General features: G+C 54.5%; 1 protein-coding gene across 3 annotated transcripts; it reads right to left on the bottom strand.

Moving 5' to 3' along the window:
• Window positions 1-1,015: 1,015 nt before the first annotated feature.
• On the bottom strand, window positions 1,016-17,959 carry DHCR7 (7-dehydrocholesterol reductase). Of its 3 annotated transcripts, none has more exons than XM_024749399.1 (9): window positions 17,883-17,959; window positions 12,706-12,834; window positions 10,248-10,345; window positions 9,461-9,683; window positions 7,931-8,021; window positions 6,956-7,169; window positions 4,911-5,115; window positions 4,612-4,743; window positions 1,016-1,866 (listed from the first exon to the last, which is right to left on the bottom strand). In XM_024749399.1, the coding sequence occupies exons 2-9, from the start codon at window positions 12,730-12,732 to the stop codon at window positions 1,402-1,404; spliced, it is 1,455 nt and encodes a 484-aa protein (XP_024605167.1). In that variant the 5' UTR covers window positions 12,733-12,834; window positions 17,883-17,959; the 3' UTR covers window positions 1,016-1,401. The 3 variants fall into 3 exon arrangements, with proteins under 3 accessions (XP_024605167.1, XP_024605169.1, XP_024605168.1); XM_024749401.1 differs by having other exon boundaries at window positions 12,720-12,834; window positions 17,883-17,907; XM_024749400.1 differs by lacking the exon at window positions 17,883-17,959 and adding an exon at window positions 10,449-10,465 and having other exon boundaries at window positions 12,706-12,832.
• Between the last annotated feature and the right edge of the window lie 185 nt (window positions 17,960-18,144).

Genomic DNA, 18,144 nt, shown 5'->3' with positions numbered 1-18,144 from the left:
GTGATCAGTGACCTGTGATGTTACCATGGTCATCGTTTTGGCATTTTTTAGCAATAAAGCTTTTTTAAATCAAGGTGTATACACTGTCTTTTAAGACAATGCTATTTCATACTTAAAAGAGTACAGAATCGTGTAAACCTAACTTTTCTATGCACTGGGAAGCCAAAAAACTCGTGTGGTTCGCTTTATTGTGATAATCGCTTTATTGGGGTGGTCTGGAACCAAACCTGCAATACATCCCAGATATACCTGAATAAAGAATTATTAACTCGACTAGGGCATAACGTCTAAAGGGAGCTGTCAAGAATACCTGTGGGGACTTCCCTGGTGGCGCAGTCGTTAAGAACCCACCTGCCAATGCAGGGGACATGGGTTTGAGCCCTGGTCCGGGAAGATCCCACGTGTCACGGAGCAACTAAGCCCGTGCGCCACAACTACTGAGCCTGCGCTCTAGAGCCCACAAGCCACCACTACTGAAGCCCACGTGCCACAACTACTGAAGCCTGCGCGCCTAGAACCCGTGCTCCGCAACAAGAGAAGCCACTGCAGCGAGAAGCCCGTGCACTGCAATGAAGAGTAGCCCCCACTCGCCACAACTAGAGAAAGCCCGTGCGCAGCAATGAAGACCCAACGCAGCCAAAGATAAATAAGTAAATTGGAAAAAAAAAAAAAAAACCCAGAATACCTACGGGTCAAGGAGTGTGCCCAAGGTAAGAAAACACGTGAAGGGTGTCCCGTCCCCGAGGCTGGGGTTCAGGTCTCCTTGGGGAAGGCTTGGGTGAGGCCCCCGGATGGTGTGGCCAAGTTCTCTGGGTTGCCTGGGCCAAGTCTGTACAAGAACCAGAACCAGAAGATGCCCCTACTCATGCAGCATCCCTTAGCGCCCTCTACAGACAAATGTAACGAGGTGCACGGGCGAAGGAGAGAAGTCTGAAGGGCACAGCTCACTACCGCAGAGCAGGTGATGCAGGCTGCCCCTGGAGCTGAAAGGCCGTCAACTGATAACTGGCACAGCTTACGTGTCCACTTCTACTTTATTTAGCAAGAGTAAGGGCAGGACTGACCACGGGGGCTGGAAGACATCCCGTTCAGTGTCGGACTCCTGCTGTCTGGGCAGCGGGCGGCTCAGACCCCAGAGAAGAAACAGCGTCATCTGCGAGCCAGCCAGGCCATCCTCCCACCCTGCGGACACTGCACGGAGAAAGCTGGTCACTTCTGCTGGCGAGAAGGCAGTCGGTGTAAGCCCCCGCAATTCCACTCAGGACAAGTGCCGGGCTGTTTGCATTTTACAGGTGAGGACGCAGAGGCTCCTGGAGTGCGGCGCGGAGATCCTGCTGCCCCAGCGGACCTGACTCCAGCTCTCCTCCCTGCCCCGCTGGGGGCTCCTCCCGGGGCGGCCCTTTAGAAGATTCCGGGCAGCAGGCGGTAAGGCACGGCGGCCGTGTAGCGCTCCCAGTCGCGGCCGTACTTGTTAGCACAGCGGTGCTCGTCCCGTAGGCAGCGGTGGGTCAGCAGGATGGCCATGTAGATGATGTAGAAGTAGGGCAGGAGGTGGCCGCCACCGCAGGCCAGGCAGTACGCCAGGCTGCCCATCAGGTCGCCGGTGTAGTTGAAGTGGCGGGCCACGCCCCAGAAGCCGGACACCAGCAGCTTGCTGCGGTGCTTCTGCTCATTGGCCGACGTGAAGGAACACTCGATGACCCTGGGCTTCCTGCCCCAGATCACGCAGCGCCCGTCCGTGCGGCGGAAAAGGTCCTTCTGATGGTTGGCCATCCGGAAGATGTAGTAGCCCAGCAGGCCCAGCAGCAGGACGCCCAGGGAGTAGCGGGTGGGCAGTTGCACGGGGTGGTACACCAGGTACAGACCCTGCAGGGCGAGCGGGAGAGGTCAGCGGGCTGAGCGGGACCGCGGGCTCGGGAGCACGGCCTGGGTTCAAACCCCTGCTGTGCACCCGACCGGCTGCCCCCGTGCCCCGCCTCAGTTTCCTCTCCTGTAAATGGAAGCGCCTGCCTCGGAGGGCTGCTGTGGGATCAGACAAGTAAACATGCAAATTTGCATATCCACCTACCTACCCTCCTATCTATCTACACATACATATATACACATGTATATCATATATGGTATACACATTATATAACAACATTACAAGTATTATTTGAATATAATAGTGACGGTTAATTTAATGTGTCACATTGGCTAGGCCACGGGACCCAGACGCTTGGGCAAACGTTAGTTGTTACGAAGGTATTTTTTAGATGGGATTAATGTTTCCGATTAGACTGACTGAAGCAGACCACCCTCTGCAATGTAGGTGGGCCTCGCCTAATCGGTGGAAGGCCCTAAGCATAAAAGAGTCCCTGGAATAAGAGTGAATTCCACCAGCGGACGGCCTTCAGACAGAGCTGCAATACCAACTCTTCCCTGGACCTCCAGCCTGCTGGCTGCCCTGAAGATTTTGGACCTGAATGCACCAGAGTCACGTAATCAAATAAACACACACACATGTGTGTGTGTGTGTGTGTGTGTGTGTGTGTGTGTGTGTGATCTACTGCCAATGCTTTGCATGTTTGGAAAGCGGTGTTCACAAAATCAGGGAACCGGTGAGCCTGCAACCAGCCAAGCAGAGAAATGAGTCCAGAGGGTCCGTCCAGAGGATCCAGCGTGGGGACCAGAGTCCAGAACTGGTGGCCCCAGCCCAGGGCTCCCTCCCCTCAAGCCTGTTCACTCTGCTGTGATTTTCCTGCTCTCCCAGCGATCCTGCTTCACGCTGCCGCACAGGGCAGTCAGCCAGGTACCACGGGCCCCGTTATCACCGCCTGCAGGACTGGCTGCAACCCCTCGCCACCTGCCTGTGCACACCCTGGCCAGCTGACAAGGTCTGTCAGCATTGGTCCTCTCCACTCCTGCACGTCCTGTTTAAGGCAGGCCACCGCTAACCACTCAAGTGCCCTAGAACCTGCTCCCTCCCCCACCGCCACACCTCTTCATACCTGCTTACAGAACGGGCAGGTGGGCATCTGGCCAGGCCTCTGAAGCAGCCACCCTACACAGGAGCCCGCATGCCCCGCAGAGGAAAGCAGGGCTGTCCTCTGTGAGCTGGGAGGGGTGCGGGGGGCTTCATGATGAGGCCTCTCCCCTATCCCCCAACAGCCTCAGAACATGGCGGTGCAGGAACGAGGGTGCCCAGCCCTAACGGAGGTGATGTCCGCCCTGCTTTTTCAGAGATGCTCAGGGACGAGTTCAAGGCCCCCTCCCCCGGCTGGCAGCCCTACAGGGGTGCAAACCCAGGTCCCTCGGGCTCCCCAGTTGAGGTTTCTACCCTCGACTCTGCAGCGTGTGCTGAGGCCCTCCTGGGGACCCGGCCTGATTCATTACTCGTGGGAACTTTTCCCGGAGCCTGTGCCCCCCAACCCCCAGCAACCTCGTCTCGCCTGGAACACTCCCCTCTTGTAGGCCTCCCACCCGGTGCTGGCCTCTGATCCTCCAGCCTCCAATCGGGCAAGGCTTCCTGCCACCCCCATGTCCTGTGTCCCAGCCACGCTGAACTGTCTCATGCCTTAAATGTCCCCCTCTGCCCTCTCCCCCACCCTGATATATTCCCCACTCCACCTTTCTGGAATGTTCTTACCCTCAGACTCATCGTTCTGCTCTCAGCCTGGCTGTGACCCCCACCTACTGGCTGGGGGCTCCTCCTTGGCCCTCTCTCAGGGGTCAGCACCCCACTTCCTGTCCAGCTCCCCCTCCCCGCACTGGACTGCCTGTGTCAGGGACTCTCCCTGCCAGCTGTGAGCTCCGAGAGCGCAGGGCCCCCTGCATCTCCTCCACTCTTGCGTGTACATACTCAAAGCTTAAATGCAAATGACGGAAGGAAAGAAGGCCTCTCATCCTTTCAGCCTTGAGATTTGAACACACATGAATACAAATACCCACCTCCATCCACCCAGATCCCCCAAAGCGTTTCTTTTGACCCAAAGTTTACTCCGTATCATCTTCTTCTCTCAGTCTATGGGCTGAGCTGTGTCCCCCAGATTCACATGTCGGAGTCCTGACACCCAGCATCCCAGAATGTGACTGTCTTGGGAGTCACATGTCTTTCTTTCAAGAGGTGAGGAAGGTAAAATGCGGCCACTAGGGTGGGTCCTGATCCCACAGGACTGGTGTTCTTATAAGAGGAGGTCAGGACACAGACACACACAGAGGGACGACCCCGTGAGGACACAGGGAGGAGATGGCCGTCTACACGCCGAGGAGAGAGGTCTCAGGAGGACCAGCCCTGCCCACACCTGGGTCTCGGATTCCAGCCTCCAGACGGGGAGACAATGGACCCTGTTGTTTAAGCCGCCTGGTCCGTGGTATTTGTTACAGTGGCCCGTGCTGACTCGTACACTAAGCCTTCTCTTCTTCCTAAAACAGGGGAGCAGCCTCCCTTCTCCAGGTTCTGGCGCCACCCCACACCCCCCAAAAAAACAGACACTTGGGTGACGACAAGGCTCGGCATGTGCTCAGCTGTGTCTGCTCCGAGGGCAGCGCTGGGGGTGCCCGGGGACCTTACAGCTCAGTGCTGCTGTGCTGGGCATGCGTCACGGGGGGCTCCCTGCCCCTGCTTCTCACCTGCAACGTGTAGAGGTACGGCAGCCAGACGCAGTCCCCCCAGCCCAGGTACCACCCAAAGTGGTCATGGCAGATGTCAATGGTTTTCAGGTACCAGGTTTCGTTCCAAAAGAAGTCCAGCACATAGATGGCCTGCAACACAGAAGCGGCCGTGTACTGACCAGAGACGCACAGGAAGGGGGCCGACCCCCATGTAAAGGTGGCAGATTACGGTCTTTTGAAAACTATCTGGCTTTCAGGTTTCCCCAGCGCCCACTGGGTGTCAGAGCTCCCACCCCGCTGGGCCACAGAGAGGCTACCTGCAGGACGTTGACCAAGACCATGGAGTTGGTCACGTGGCCGTAGAGCTCCTGCTGCTTGGCTGCGAAGGACAGGTTGATGAGGGTCCAGGCGACGATCCCGGGGCGTCCATTGAAGAAGAGCTTGAAGTCAAACCACTCCCCAATTCGGGGGTTAAACTCAACGCCCATCATGTAGTTGTAAAGGAAATTGCCTGTGAATTTGCTTTAAAATACAAAGAACAGATGCATGTCGTTAACGAGCGCATCTCACAAGTGGCCTACTCGGCTGGCATGGACGCAGGTGCTCAGCCCAGCCCGGGTACGGCAGGCCCAAGAGAGATGACCTGGGGGGAGACCTGCCGTGAACTGCAGGGATGCGGCAGGCAGAGGTCGCGTCAGCCTCCCTCTCCCCCCGCAGACTCGGTGCTTCACTCCTCGTTCACCTCTGGCCCTTGAGTTGCTTTTGCTCTGCTCCAAGGAAGGTGGGGAGACTGTATCTGTGCTTAAGCCTCCCTTGGGCCAGCACCCAGGGTCCTCCCTCCCCACTCCAGGCTCCCTGGAGGCACAGCACAGGTGAGCTGCCCAACTGGCTCGACTGGACAGAGACTTTATTCTGAAAGACTCACAGGGCATTCGGGTCTCCCGTGGGCAAGTGGAGTTATAAGTGATGCCAAGGTAGATGTGAAAAAAAGCACGCTGCTTAGAGCCGGGTGCCTGGCTCCAGGGCCCACACCCATCCCTTGCTGGGCAAGTTTAATGTTTCATTACCTTGGTTACCTGACCCATAGCCCTCTCCAGGAGTGATCAGAGAATCAGCCATGATAACCCATGTGGAGACCTTCATTAAGTATAACTTGCTGTACATACACAGGGATTTCTGTACTAGTCAGAGAAACATATTTTCGTGTCCATTTCCCTCAGTTAGGAAAAGTAGAAAGAAGCCAAATATACAAAGTCTACAATAGGGGATGTGATTATAAAGCAGAGAAAATGATTTCCATGAGTCATAGAAGACCAGCCTCATTATTTGATAAAAAAAATTCACACAAGCTCAAAGTACCACCAACCAAACACATTTCCTAAGAGTTTAGGTGTAACAGTTAAAGGAAACATACTTTATTTTCATTTGGACCCCCAAACTAAAATGTAAGCACCCCGAGAATAAGAATCTTGTTTACACCTAAAGCCCCACTGCCTACACCTGTCTACAGGAGGAACCCAACAAACATCTCTTGATGAATGGACGGATGTAAGGAGGCGGGGAGAGAGGGATGGGGGGAATAAGTGGATGGATGGATAAGTGGATGGATGGACAAATGGATGGATGGATGAATGGGCTGGATGAATGGGTTCATGGGTGAATGGATGGATACAGGGAGACAGGAGGGGAGGGAGGGAGGGAGGGGTGGAGGAAGGGATGGGGGATGGATAGATGGGTAGGTGGTTGGATGGGGAGATGGATGGATGAATGGATGGATGGGTGGATGGGTGCACTGGTAGGTGGATGGATGGATGAGTTGGATGGGTGGATGGATGGACAGATGGGTGGATGGGTGGGTGGATGAATGGATGAAGAACTGGATATATGGATAGATGAAGGAGAGATGGATGCATGGTTGATAACTATCCAACCCAGGGCCCCATGAGAATGGACACCAATCAGTAAGGCTCTCCCTGGCAAGTTCTTACATTAAAGCCACTGAGAAAACAGGACTCCTCACTAAGACTGTTTCAGGCCACATTGACGTCCCAGAAAAAGAGGTGATGGACTGCCTTTGCCGCCCGACCAGAAGCTGCCTTTTCCACCCCCCTGCTCCCTGACAGCCCTACGCGACACAGCTCGGCCACCAGGGATGGACTCGGCCATCTTCAACTGCATCCTCCCTAAGGCGGGAGAAGCCACCCAGACATTTGGAAAGGATGCTTCCCAGAGTCCATCAGGTTCCTTTAAGCTCCTCCTTCAAGGATTCTCAATCCTCAGGGCCCTGCAACCTCCCAGCCCAAGGTAACAGAAAAAGGCACCTACTCTCCATCTTGGGCTCGACCGGCCGCTGAGGACGTACCAGTCTCGGGCATCGGTGGGGAAGAAGTAGCCCTTGATCATGGCGAAGGTGGAGACGGCGTAGCCCAGAATGTTGGCACACCAGAGCAGCGGGATCCAGTTGTCAAAGATGATGGTGGGAGAGAAGCAGGCGAGGAGGTAGGAATTAGCAAACCAGAGGAGGTGCGTGATGAGCCAGGCTTGTAGGCCGTTGATCTCATACTTGTTGACGATTCCTGCAGAGGGAGGAGGGCAGATTGGAGGCGTTCTCCCAGCTGTAACAGCTCCTGGCTCCGGCCCTGCCGCCTTTCTGGGCCTCAGCTCCCGGGGTCCCCAGACCCCAGGCTTGACAGCCAGTCAGCTGCTGTTGCAATTTGGGCCCCTAGGGTCAAAATGCCCGCGGTACACCTCACGCTGTGAGCTGGGGACTAACTGCTCCTGCTTGCCGAGGTCCTGGAAGGGTGAGAGGGTGCAGAATGTCTGGAACCAGCCAGAGGCTGAGTCACCAGCCTGCAGTTTGACGGAGGCTGGGGCTGAGCCACAGCAGAAGCGGACGAGCGTCCCCTAGGGTACCTGGCTGGGGACCCAGCAGTCTCCCTGAGGGACCAGGTGCTCTCTGTGTGCTGGGGTGGGGTCTCAGTGACTGCGGGGAATGAATGGGCCAGGCAGCCCCAAGGACCCCTTAACAAAAGCCCCGCCCCACCAGGTGCCCCTGCGGGACTCGAAGTATCACCGCCGGGGAGATGCTCCGTGAGCCCAGCTACACAGCCAGTGTGGGGCAGGGCGCGTTCCGTTCCCCGACTGACAAGGTGACTTCCCACCTCGAATCTGGGGCGGTCCCGGGGTGTGGAAATTCCCAAGCAAAGTTTTTACTTTGTCCGGGGGCAGCCTTTGGGATGGAAGCTGCACGGGGGCGGGGGTGGGGGGAGGCCCCGTGAGATGAAGGGAGGGCAGAGCTGGCACAAGTGGTGGGCAGCAGGGGCGGGGCCCAGCTTACCTGCAGGAGTCATGGCGCCCTCCTGAACGCCCCCCACGTAGCCCGGCAGAAACTTGTGGCAGAAGTCAGGAAGCAGCACGTACAGAAGTACCTGAGCCACAGAGATTTTCCGCTAAATCCCCTGCGAGCTGGGGGGGCCTGGCTGTGCTTCGACACAGCCGTGCTTTATTAACCGAGATGATAAATGGGAAGGCGGGAAGGAATGGGAGAGAGCCTACTCATAGCCAGCTATTTCTTCCAGAAGAGTCTACAGCTCCGGGAGCTCTGGCTGCAGGCTGACTGCGGGCTTTGAAGGGGGCCCTGAACAGGAAACTCATCACTACTCAGAGCGCCCGAGCCGTCTCCCCACGGGACTCGGCCACTCCCCTCGGGACAGCCCACTAGTTCACATTCTGTACGACTCACCCTATGAAAGTGTTCGCCTCAAGTATTCAGTGCGCTCCCGAGCTCGTGCAGCCCTCCCCAATGTCTAATTATAGAACAGTTTCCCCCCCCCAAAAGGGAACCCCACACCCACAAGCAGCCACTCCCCTCGGCCCCTGCCCATCAGCCCCTGACAACCACTAACCCACTTTCTGTCTCTATGGATTTGCCTACCCTGCACTTTTCACATAAACAGAATCACACAGGATTTGTCCCTTCGTTGCTAATTTCTTTCACTGAGCACCATGTTCTGAAGGTCCGTCCACGCTGTAGCCTGTCAGACCTTCCTTCCTTTTCACGGCAGAACACCAGCCCACCACGTGGATGCACCACATTGTGTGTGTCCATATCTGTCGACGGACACGTGGGTTGTTCCTGCCTTTAGGCTCTACTGTGACTCTCGCTGCTCTGAATCACCTTTTACCCAAAGGGACCAAGAGATCTGAAATGAGAGGGAATCTGAAGCTCGAAAGCTGGGAACGTGGGGAGAAACAGCTAGTAGTGGTCAAAGCCTTCCTTCAGGGCAGGGAACCCCAGGGCGGGGAGGGGGTGGCATCGCACAGCACCGTTTCCCTGGAAACCTCCTGGGTTCAGATGATAAACACCACCTGCTCTCCAAGTTCATGGCGCAGACAGCCTTCTGATGAACTCCTCCTGGTTGGGAGGCCCGTGGGGTCACAGCAGAGCCAAGGCTGTCCTTGGACAGGTCTGGGGACACAGCCTTGGCTTTGCTGAGACCGAGAGCGGCCCTTTAGGATAAGCTCCCCATTGTGCGTGGGGCTTCCCTGGTGGGCCACGACCTCACGCTTTGCCACGGGGTCCTGCTTCCTGCTCAGCAGGTCCCCGCAGGGCTGGGCACAGCCCTGAACCTCGAGGAGGCTCAGCGGAAAGCGAGTCGGACACTGAAATGCCACCAGGTGCCCTTGATCTGAAGACAGAGCTAAGTCCGTCGGGCTGCAGGTGATTCCCTGCTGGGTCCCGGGAATGAGGACGCCAGTGTGAGCCAGGACTCCACCCCTGACAAGGGGCCAGGACCGTCCCGGCAGGAGGGGACGCTCTGCAGAGGTGGAGCCCTGCCCATGGTGGCCAGAGGCCGGGAGGGCTGACCTGGAACGTGACCCATGCCACGTAGATCTGGGCCGCTTTTGTCGTCACAGGTGGCGTCTTGGCCCAGATGTCCGAGAGTCGAGCCTGCCCGGTGGCGATGTCCACCAAGGGGGCCGTCAGGGAGCAGCTGTACTGGTCGCAGGCCATGATGAAATAGTACACGATGAGGGGTGCAAACAGCAGCAGGAAGGTGACGCTTGCCAGGGAAAACCAGTCCACCTCCCTGTGGGGCGGACGGACGGTAGGAGGTCACGTGGCGCCCTCCTGACCCTCCGACCCGACGCACGGGATGCTCTGCTCCACGTGCAAACCCGCCAGCGCTTCCCAAGAGAAGGCTGTCAGCTCGCGGCGCAAAGGCCCCCACTGCCTGGGGAAGGCACCCCACCTGCATGATCCACTGAAGGCCGACAGACCCGTGGGCACCCCCAGAAAGCCCAGGGCCCAGGGCACGAAAGGCAGAAGGCCTTTCACAACCCAGGTGGCCAGAGGCTTCCCGTTCCGGGCCATGGGGGACATTCACCAAGTCCCCAGCACGCTATGGCTCGACAACCATGACCCCCATGCGCTACACAGTGAGGGCGGTACGAGGGCGCCAGTTCTCCTTGGAATCAGTTTTTAGTTTCTTCTTCTTGTAATTCCTCACTCTCTGAAAGGGGAAACCGCTACTAATGATAGCCTTGCTGATAAAAAGGATTTTTTAAATAGGTTCACGAAATCCCAAAGGCTGGCAACCTCTCACTGAGATTCCACTTTACTTTCTAGCTGGGAAGATGGGTGAGAGCCTTACCAGGCACGGCCCCACTGCCCGTGGGTCGCAGCCCTGCTGACGCTGCCAGGACTCTTGGTTTTGGGGTCGTTGGATTGCGACTTTGCAGCCATTGGGCCCTGAGGGAAGGAGACACTGCGTTCAGATCGTCCCGTGGCAAACGGACACTGCACCTCCCTGCCACTGTTCACAGGCCCCACAGGGCTGGCCTCCTTCATTCACCTATTCTTTATCTTGTCCTAGATGGGAGATTCCAGGCAGGGAAGAGATCAGTGCATCTTAGACTCACTCCTGGAACCCGCAATAACCTCCCACATGGCCCTACTTCTGCTCTTGCCTGTCTCAATTCATTTTCCAACGACAGCAGAACATCCTTCTTACTACGTGAACCCGGACGCCTGTGGCTCAGAACCCTCCCACAATGTGCTCCTTCCTCCCCTCTTCCCCACTCTCCCTTCATACCCTCTGCTCCAGGCACAAGGAGGTCTCTACCAATCCTTTTTTTTTTTTATTTTATTTATTTATTTGTTATAAGCAGGTTCTTATTAGTTATCTACTTTATACATATTAGTGTATGCACGTGAATCCCAACCTCCCAGTTCATCCCACCACCACCACTACCCCCACCTCCCCTGCCACTTTCCCCCCTTGGTGTCCGTACGTTTGTTCTCTACATCTGTGTCTCTTCTGCTGCCTTGCAAACTGGTTCATCTGTACCATTTTTCTAGACTTCCCTACCAATCCTTAAATGTGGTTTATCTTGTTCATGACACCTGCTACTTAGAATACGCTTTACAGGTGTCCTCATTCAGGTCTCATATAAAATGTCCCCTCCTCAGTATATGACTTTTTATTTTTCCTGGAGTTAATGGTTGCCTCACTTTTTCCATTTCCTAAGGTTTCTATGCATCTATCACTAATTTTTTTTTCTGAATGCTCTAACAGAGCTATCATACGTATTAATAATTTTTCTACATACTCCCAACACAATTTATCATTTCCATTCCTCTCTCCCACCCATAGCCACTCATCTTGTACCAACATACAAGCCAACCAGAGGTCATAATACGGGGGAAGCAGTGACATCTCCACGTCTAGAACAAGTTCACAATTGTCAAGGTTCAAAATATCAGGCATTAAAAAAAAAGATATCTTAAAAGCTTTCAGAAAAAAGTCCAGGATTAAGAGTCATGATAGCAGCAAGCTGGATTCTAGAAAACAAGGGTGGAAAACTCAAAATTCTGACGGAAACTAATTTCAACCTACAATTCTATTCCCAGGTTAACTATTATTCAGAGAAGACACAGGATCCAAGAAAGCTGCTAAAGAAATGCCCAGTGAAAGGACAAAAGGAAGTCCCCAGATAACAGTGCGTAGTGGACCAGACAGTAACCAGTCCACACCGGCACCAGATGAATGGCTACAGGGGTGAGGGAGGAATGGAAATGACACATTTTGTTGTGTTCGAGTGTGTAGAAAAATTATTGATATGTATGATGGCTCTGTTAAAACATGCAGAAAAAAAATTAGTGATAGATACATAGAAACCTGAGTATATGGAAAAAGTGAGGCAACCATTAACTCCAGAAAGATTAAAAAGCCATACAAAGGGGGAAAAAAACCCAAACCATAATGATAGTACGTTACTTGGCTTAACAGTAAATAATAATAACTTTGCCAGGACCATGTAAACTCTGATTACTGACTGACTACTAGATGTATAGAAGGAAACGTGTAAAGCTGGGAGTGCTGAAAGGAAATGGTTTAGATAGAAGCAGGTGAAAACCACACAAAAGTAGCTAAGAGAATGAAATGTATTCGCTTCTGGGAAGTGAGGCTATGAGATGAGTCACGGAACTGTTCACTTTGTATATAAGCCTCTTAACACTGATTTTATTCTAAATGGGAACATGAATTACTTTAATACAACTGTGTGTTCATTTACAATTTTTCAGTAATGAAAACTGCAGCCACATCACTTAAGTTAATTTACACAGGTTAGTTTATGGAGCATCTGTGATGTACAAGGCAGGCTGAAGAGTTCCTTATGGGCGGGGACCACCCATCTTTACAGCCCCAAAACACAGAATACCGAGCCTGGTACATAGCAGCTACTCTGATCTAACGTGCTGGAAAGTTGCAAAAGGGCCAGAAATGTACAGGCTGAGAGCTAAATGTGGAAAGCCAAAAGCGTTCTTCTAGGGATTAAAACAAGCCCAAATAATTATTCTGAGCTTATAATAGCGTTCATTCACCCCTCTGTCGTAAGCACTGAATTTTTAATAAAGGTGTAAGTAACATCCTTGGCAGTAGATGGCTGAAAATAGGGCACAGGGTGGTATTCTGGATGTAATTTATTGTTTTGCTAAGAGTCACACGAGAATTGATACCAGGAGCTGATGGACCAGCTGCCTTTACTTTTCCAGAGCTGAAAAGTCACTGCCTTTGCCCAGGAGCCGCAGTGCTGAGATGGGCTTACCTCCAACCTCTTACCAAGTGGTTTCATGGCAGAACGCAGGTTTTCCTTCTCGAACTGCCCCCTTTCGAGTCGCTAGATTCCCACGCTCCACAAGGCCTGCTTGATCCTTTCAACCCGCTGAACAAAGTCCTGCAGGGGACACGAAGAGACTCAGGGGAACAAAGGGAGATAAGGGCCCAGATGGTATTTTCTCGAGGCCCACCGCTGGGACCAAGTGAAAGGCGCGAGCTCGGCGCCTAGGGGTTCTAAAGCGCAAGAGGCCCCCACGGGTGGGGATCCCCCGGGAGAAGGCAATCGTATCACGCAGCTTCTCTGCCTGGCACCCACACCGTCTGCCGAAGAGTGAGCACTGATTAACAACGGGCAGAGCTGGATGGAGGGCTTCCCGGAGGAGTTGTCTTGCAGATGAGCCTCAACACGGCGGACGCAGAGCTGGTGAAGAGCAACGAGCCAAAGCTGGCTTCTTTGCAGACTCACACCAGGCAGCGCACGTGCCTCTGAACCGCTTCTACAAGATCGACCCGGATCAAGCCCGGCTAGAGCCTACACATTCCCACCGCACGTTCTAGGAGCCAGTGAGAGCCCAAGAATACAGGGCATCACTGACAGTAATCTGGGCTCGGAGGCTGGTTCTCAGCAGACTTACTGGACCCGTGACCTTCCTGAGTGTCTTGGGGCATCAAAGCCCCCCCAACACACACACACACACACACACACACACACACACACACACACACACACACACACACACACACACACACACACACACACACACGAGGTTCTGCGCTTGTTGTTAAAGCTGGATAAAGGAGGTTTCGTGTCCACACCCGGGAAGGAGCCAGGGAAATGCCTGGGGGCTTTCTGGCACCCTGGTCAGCTCCCTGGGCCGGATTTTGAGTTCCACAGGCCAAAGATAAAGGGATGTTTCTCCTGAGGGTTTGGGATGATGTAGTGTAAGTGCCTGACAGTAAGCATCCATTTCAAAAGCCATCCACCTTGAATAAACACATAGCCACCAGCAGAACCACCAGATAAGGACCGAGGCGTCCCCCAACCCACGAAGGGCCCTCATTCAGGAAGTCCGGGGTAACCTAGCGACTGACAGCTTGAGTAACTGCGCTGCTCCCTTCCCACACACTAATTCCTGTTCCTATGCTTTAAATTCACCAATAAAGAGTGACCCCGTGAAACCCTAGACACCCCGCCCTCACGCCCTCATAAAGGCCCCACACCCACACCCTCTTTCTACCCACAATCTGGCCGCATGTACCCACAGGACCTGTGAGCAATAAATCTCGTTCCTCAACATTCCATGATGGTTTTTGCTGAAGGCGTCCTGCAATCATAGCGAGAACCTCAAGGGCCAGTCTGGCCACTACATGGCCCCGGCGGGGGAGACGTCTGTGGGCTCCTCACAGCAAAGCAGTCCAGGTGAGTGCCTCCAATGTTCTATAGCTGAGAACATCACCATTGACAGCTCGGGGTGCACACAACAGAAGGCTTAAGCCCCGTGGCAGTTCTTTCGGCATCTTGAGGGTTTGGTATTTGGAGATGCATCAGAGACCCAGGACCACGGCAGGGATGGGATGGCATGGTGAACCCCCAGGAGGCCCAGATGTCACCCTCAAGGCTGCAAGTTCTCCGCTAGGCTTGGTTTCCTCATCCGCAAAGTAACTTACTCTGTCGGGTAAATGAGGTCACGGGGCCAAGTGCTCAGAGCCCCACCCAAGCCCCATCAGAGTCCGCCCCAGAGAGTCGGCTACTGCCGACACCGCCACCAGCACCACCCAGGCCTCAGGAAGGCTCAGCGGGGCTCACACAGGGCATCGGGGTGACGTTTGGCCTGTCAGAGGTCTAAGGGGGATGCACCTGCAAGGCCCAACCCCAGAGGGTTCTGTTACCCACTGCACAGCTCATCACTCCTCAATGTAGAGGTTTAAAACAACAATCTTTCGGGACTTCCCTGGCGGTCCAGCGGTTAGGACTCCATGCTTTCACTGCTAAGGGCACAGGTTCAATCCCCAGTCGGGGAACTAAGATCCCACAAGCTGAGGGGTGCGGTCAAAACAAAACAAACAAACAGTCTTTCGTCCTTTGTTCCCGTGGGTTGGGAATCTGGGGAGGCTGGCTAAGTAGCTATGGCCTGGGGTGTCCCGGAGCGGCGGCTCATCACGTGCTCGCTTGGTGTGGGCTAGCTTGGGCTTCCTCCCAGCATGGCGGACTCAAGGCAGTGGGAGGAGGTGCCCGAGCTGCCTTTTCTGCCCCGCGTCAGCCCAGCACATTCATCTGGCTACGCTGAGTCACAAGCCCACCAGCTTTCAAGGGGAGGGGAAGCAGGCTCTGACTCCGGATGGGGAAGCCGCAGGGTATTAAAAGAACGTGAGATACCGGATGATACAACCTATCATAGGTGGCGACTGTTTATTGAGCACCTACCAAGCTCCGAGCACCCATTCGCTCATAGAATTCCCACCCCAATCCTGGAGAGTTGCCGTCATTAGGCCCATTTTACAGATGAGGGGGCTGAGGCGAGGAAAGCGGAACAAGTTGCTAGCACAGACCTACAGGGACGGAGCTGGGTCTGCGGGCACGCCACCCTCTGTGACACACTTGGGAGGCTGTGGAGTAAAATTCAGAGTAGTGATGACGAGAGCCAATCTTTCTGAGTGCTGCGCCAGGTACTACCCTAACATACATACAGAAACATTTAGTTGGAATGTTACGGAACAGCAGGGCTTCTGTTTTGGAAATTTGTTAGTCCAAGGAGTGGCAGACACTGAAAAATACAGACATGCCCCAACTTGGACTTAAAGGAATGATACAGTTCAGAACCCGTGAGAGCTGGGCAGCTGCTCTCCTGGTGGGAGAACAGTTTCAGAGGCCAGGTAGACCTTCAGGTTGACCCAGCATTTACTTGTACGAATTTATCCTGGGACACATACAGATGGCTGTGTAAACCCACAGGTGAGAGAAACACTGACACACTGGTGCAGGGGAATACTTACGGTGGAAAAAAGTTCCCTGGTATGTTACAGCACAAGGGCAAGCCGCAAGACGGTCTATCACCAAAAAGCTATTCAAAAAGCCGTATACCCAAACCCTCAGTAGTGTGGGACATCCACGTGGGCTTTCCCCCCGCCCCGCCTTTTCCTAGTCTTTCTAGTGGACACTTGTGTAATAAAAGAATTTATCAACGATGAAATGAGTTGTTGTAACAGCTCTTGGAGTCCTTAGAGCCACAATTCTGGAAACATCTGCGGCTCCCTCCGGGGTCGGGGAGGTCATCTGCTCTCAAGGCATAGCGGAGTGATTTCGGGGGTCATTCTTGGGTTTTCCTGCAGCTTTTTTGCATCCCCCCCTTCCCCGGGCCCTCTGCCGATGGTGTGGTCACTCCCTCAACTGGCACATAAAATTCACAAGCCTCGATTGACAAATGCAGAGGCTGCTCTTGGCACCGGACAGCTCCGGCCTGGCTTCTCTGGGGAGGGTTGAGGTCCTGGCTGGGGCACGGCAGCCCGCTCCTGGGGCGCTTCTGAGGCCTCCAGAAATACATGTGAGCCCTGGAAGGAAATTCCAGAAACGCTGACCTCTAATTCGAAAGGGTAAACTGCAGGTTTACAGGGTTTCTGTGTTTTGAAAGTTGCAAAATATACGCTCACTGTAACACCATCACTGCAACAGAAGTTTGAAAGTCAGACAACAAATTCCCTCAACCCAGCCCCTGGAGTCACTGAATCTTGCTGTGTATCCTCCGGATTGTCTCACGAGCTACTTGTCACACGATACACACCCACTCTCCCTCCTTTTTTTCCCCCAAAATTCGTTTACCTCTAAATTCTTTTGTAAGTTTGCTTCTTCACTTTCTCTGATCTTAGAAAGCAGCTTTCTACTAGGTAGATCTTCTACGTAAATAGGTAGGTCTGCTGCATAAATCTGCCACTTTTTTTTCTTAGCAGCAGTAGTTACGTAAAAGGATTTTGTGGGAAGTTTTCCAAAAATTAATTGTGCATGGTTGTTTCTGGGTTTCTGCCTGGCAAACCGTCCTGGCTTTTGAGGGGCGAGTGTCCTGCAGGTGGGGTAACTCCATCCTCCTCAGGCCTGTTCCTGCCGCCTTCCTGGGGACCTTCAAGGTGCCTGGGGCTGCTCAACCACCACCTGGCCTCTGCAAATCCCAAGCTTCTCAGCTTCTCATCCCCACCCCCACCCCCCTACTAAATGCAGGCATTGCCGACGGGGCTATTCCCCCCAAACCAAAGTCATGTTGCCGGTATCTCTGGGTTTGAACCCCGGCTCTGCCGCTAAGTACATGACTCTACATGTCACTTCTCCTCTCGGGAGCCTCAGTCCCCTCATCTGTAAGATGGGGGCGATGCCAAGTACACACAGGTTGTTCTGAGAATTAAGGTCAAAGCACCCAGCCCAGTGCCGGACACTCAGGAGACACCCAGTAAATGACAGGTCTCACACACCACTTTTGATAAACACGATTCCTCATTTCCAACTTTCCTGTCTCCTTTCTTTACCTTTTGTCGGGAATCTCACCAGAGCAATTCCTACCCTTAAAAACCTTTTTCATAAAATTATAAAATGTCCCGGAAAGGGGCAATACATCATTATTTAAGTTAGTCGGGAAGGCTGGAAAAGAAAAGAGGGAGGGTTTGGTCTTTTGTGAGCACTCCCTGCCCTGCCCGCCGTGCATCGACCCCCCCTCCCCCCCCCCCCCATTAATCTATTCCTAGTAAAGCAATTCAGAGTCTCCTGCTACCTGCTCCCACCTTCTCGGTGAGCAAAGACAAATTATCCGCGTTTCCTCAACAGAAAACTGCATCCGCTCACGCGGGGCACCGAGGAAGGAACCGGCCCACCCGGCCCAGGAAGCACCCACCTGGCTCCGCCCCGCCCCGGCTCCTCCGGGATCTCCCGACTACCGGGGAACGGAGCATCTCCGAAAGGCCGTCTTCGGGTGGCCAACCTGCGCCCCTAGATCCCCGGCCTCTGCTCACCTGCACGCACGCACCCCTGCCCACCTGAGCACGCATCTCCTCCTCGCCAGAGCACTAGCCCCCCTCCACGCTCCTGCGCGCACCCATCCCACCCCTGACCTGCGCACGCCCCCGGATCTGCTCGCCCCCCGCTCCCCTGCGCGCGTCTCACACTTGCGCAGCTGGCCCGCTTACCTGCGCGTCAGTCTCCGCGCCCGGCTCCGCACCCGCTCCTACTCGCGCGCCCCAAGCTGGTGGTCCCAAGATGTGGCGTAATGGCAGATGACCAATCGGAGACGGGCCCTGTAAGGCCCGGCGCCCTCGCGCCCCGCGATTGGCTGCGGCGCCTCGCCCCACCCCCTGAGCTGACTCCGGGCCACCGCGCGCTCCATTCGGCAGCCGCTGGGCGCGAGATTGACGGCTGAGGGCCAGTCCCGCGCACAGCCTCCCTAAGGGC

Source organism: Neophocaena asiaeorientalis, unplaced genomic scaffold (genome assembly GCF_003031525.2).
Source record: "Neophocaena asiaeorientalis asiaeorientalis breed wild unplaced genomic scaffold, Neophocaena_asiaeorientalis_V1.1 scaffold43, whole genome shotgun sequence".
Lineage (NCBI taxonomy): Eukaryota > Metazoa > Chordata > Mammalia > Artiodactyla > Phocoenidae > Neophocaena > Neophocaena asiaeorientalis.
The sequence above is the reverse complement of the archived record's forward strand: the minus strand, read 5'-3'. Positions and strand labels throughout refer to the sequence as shown.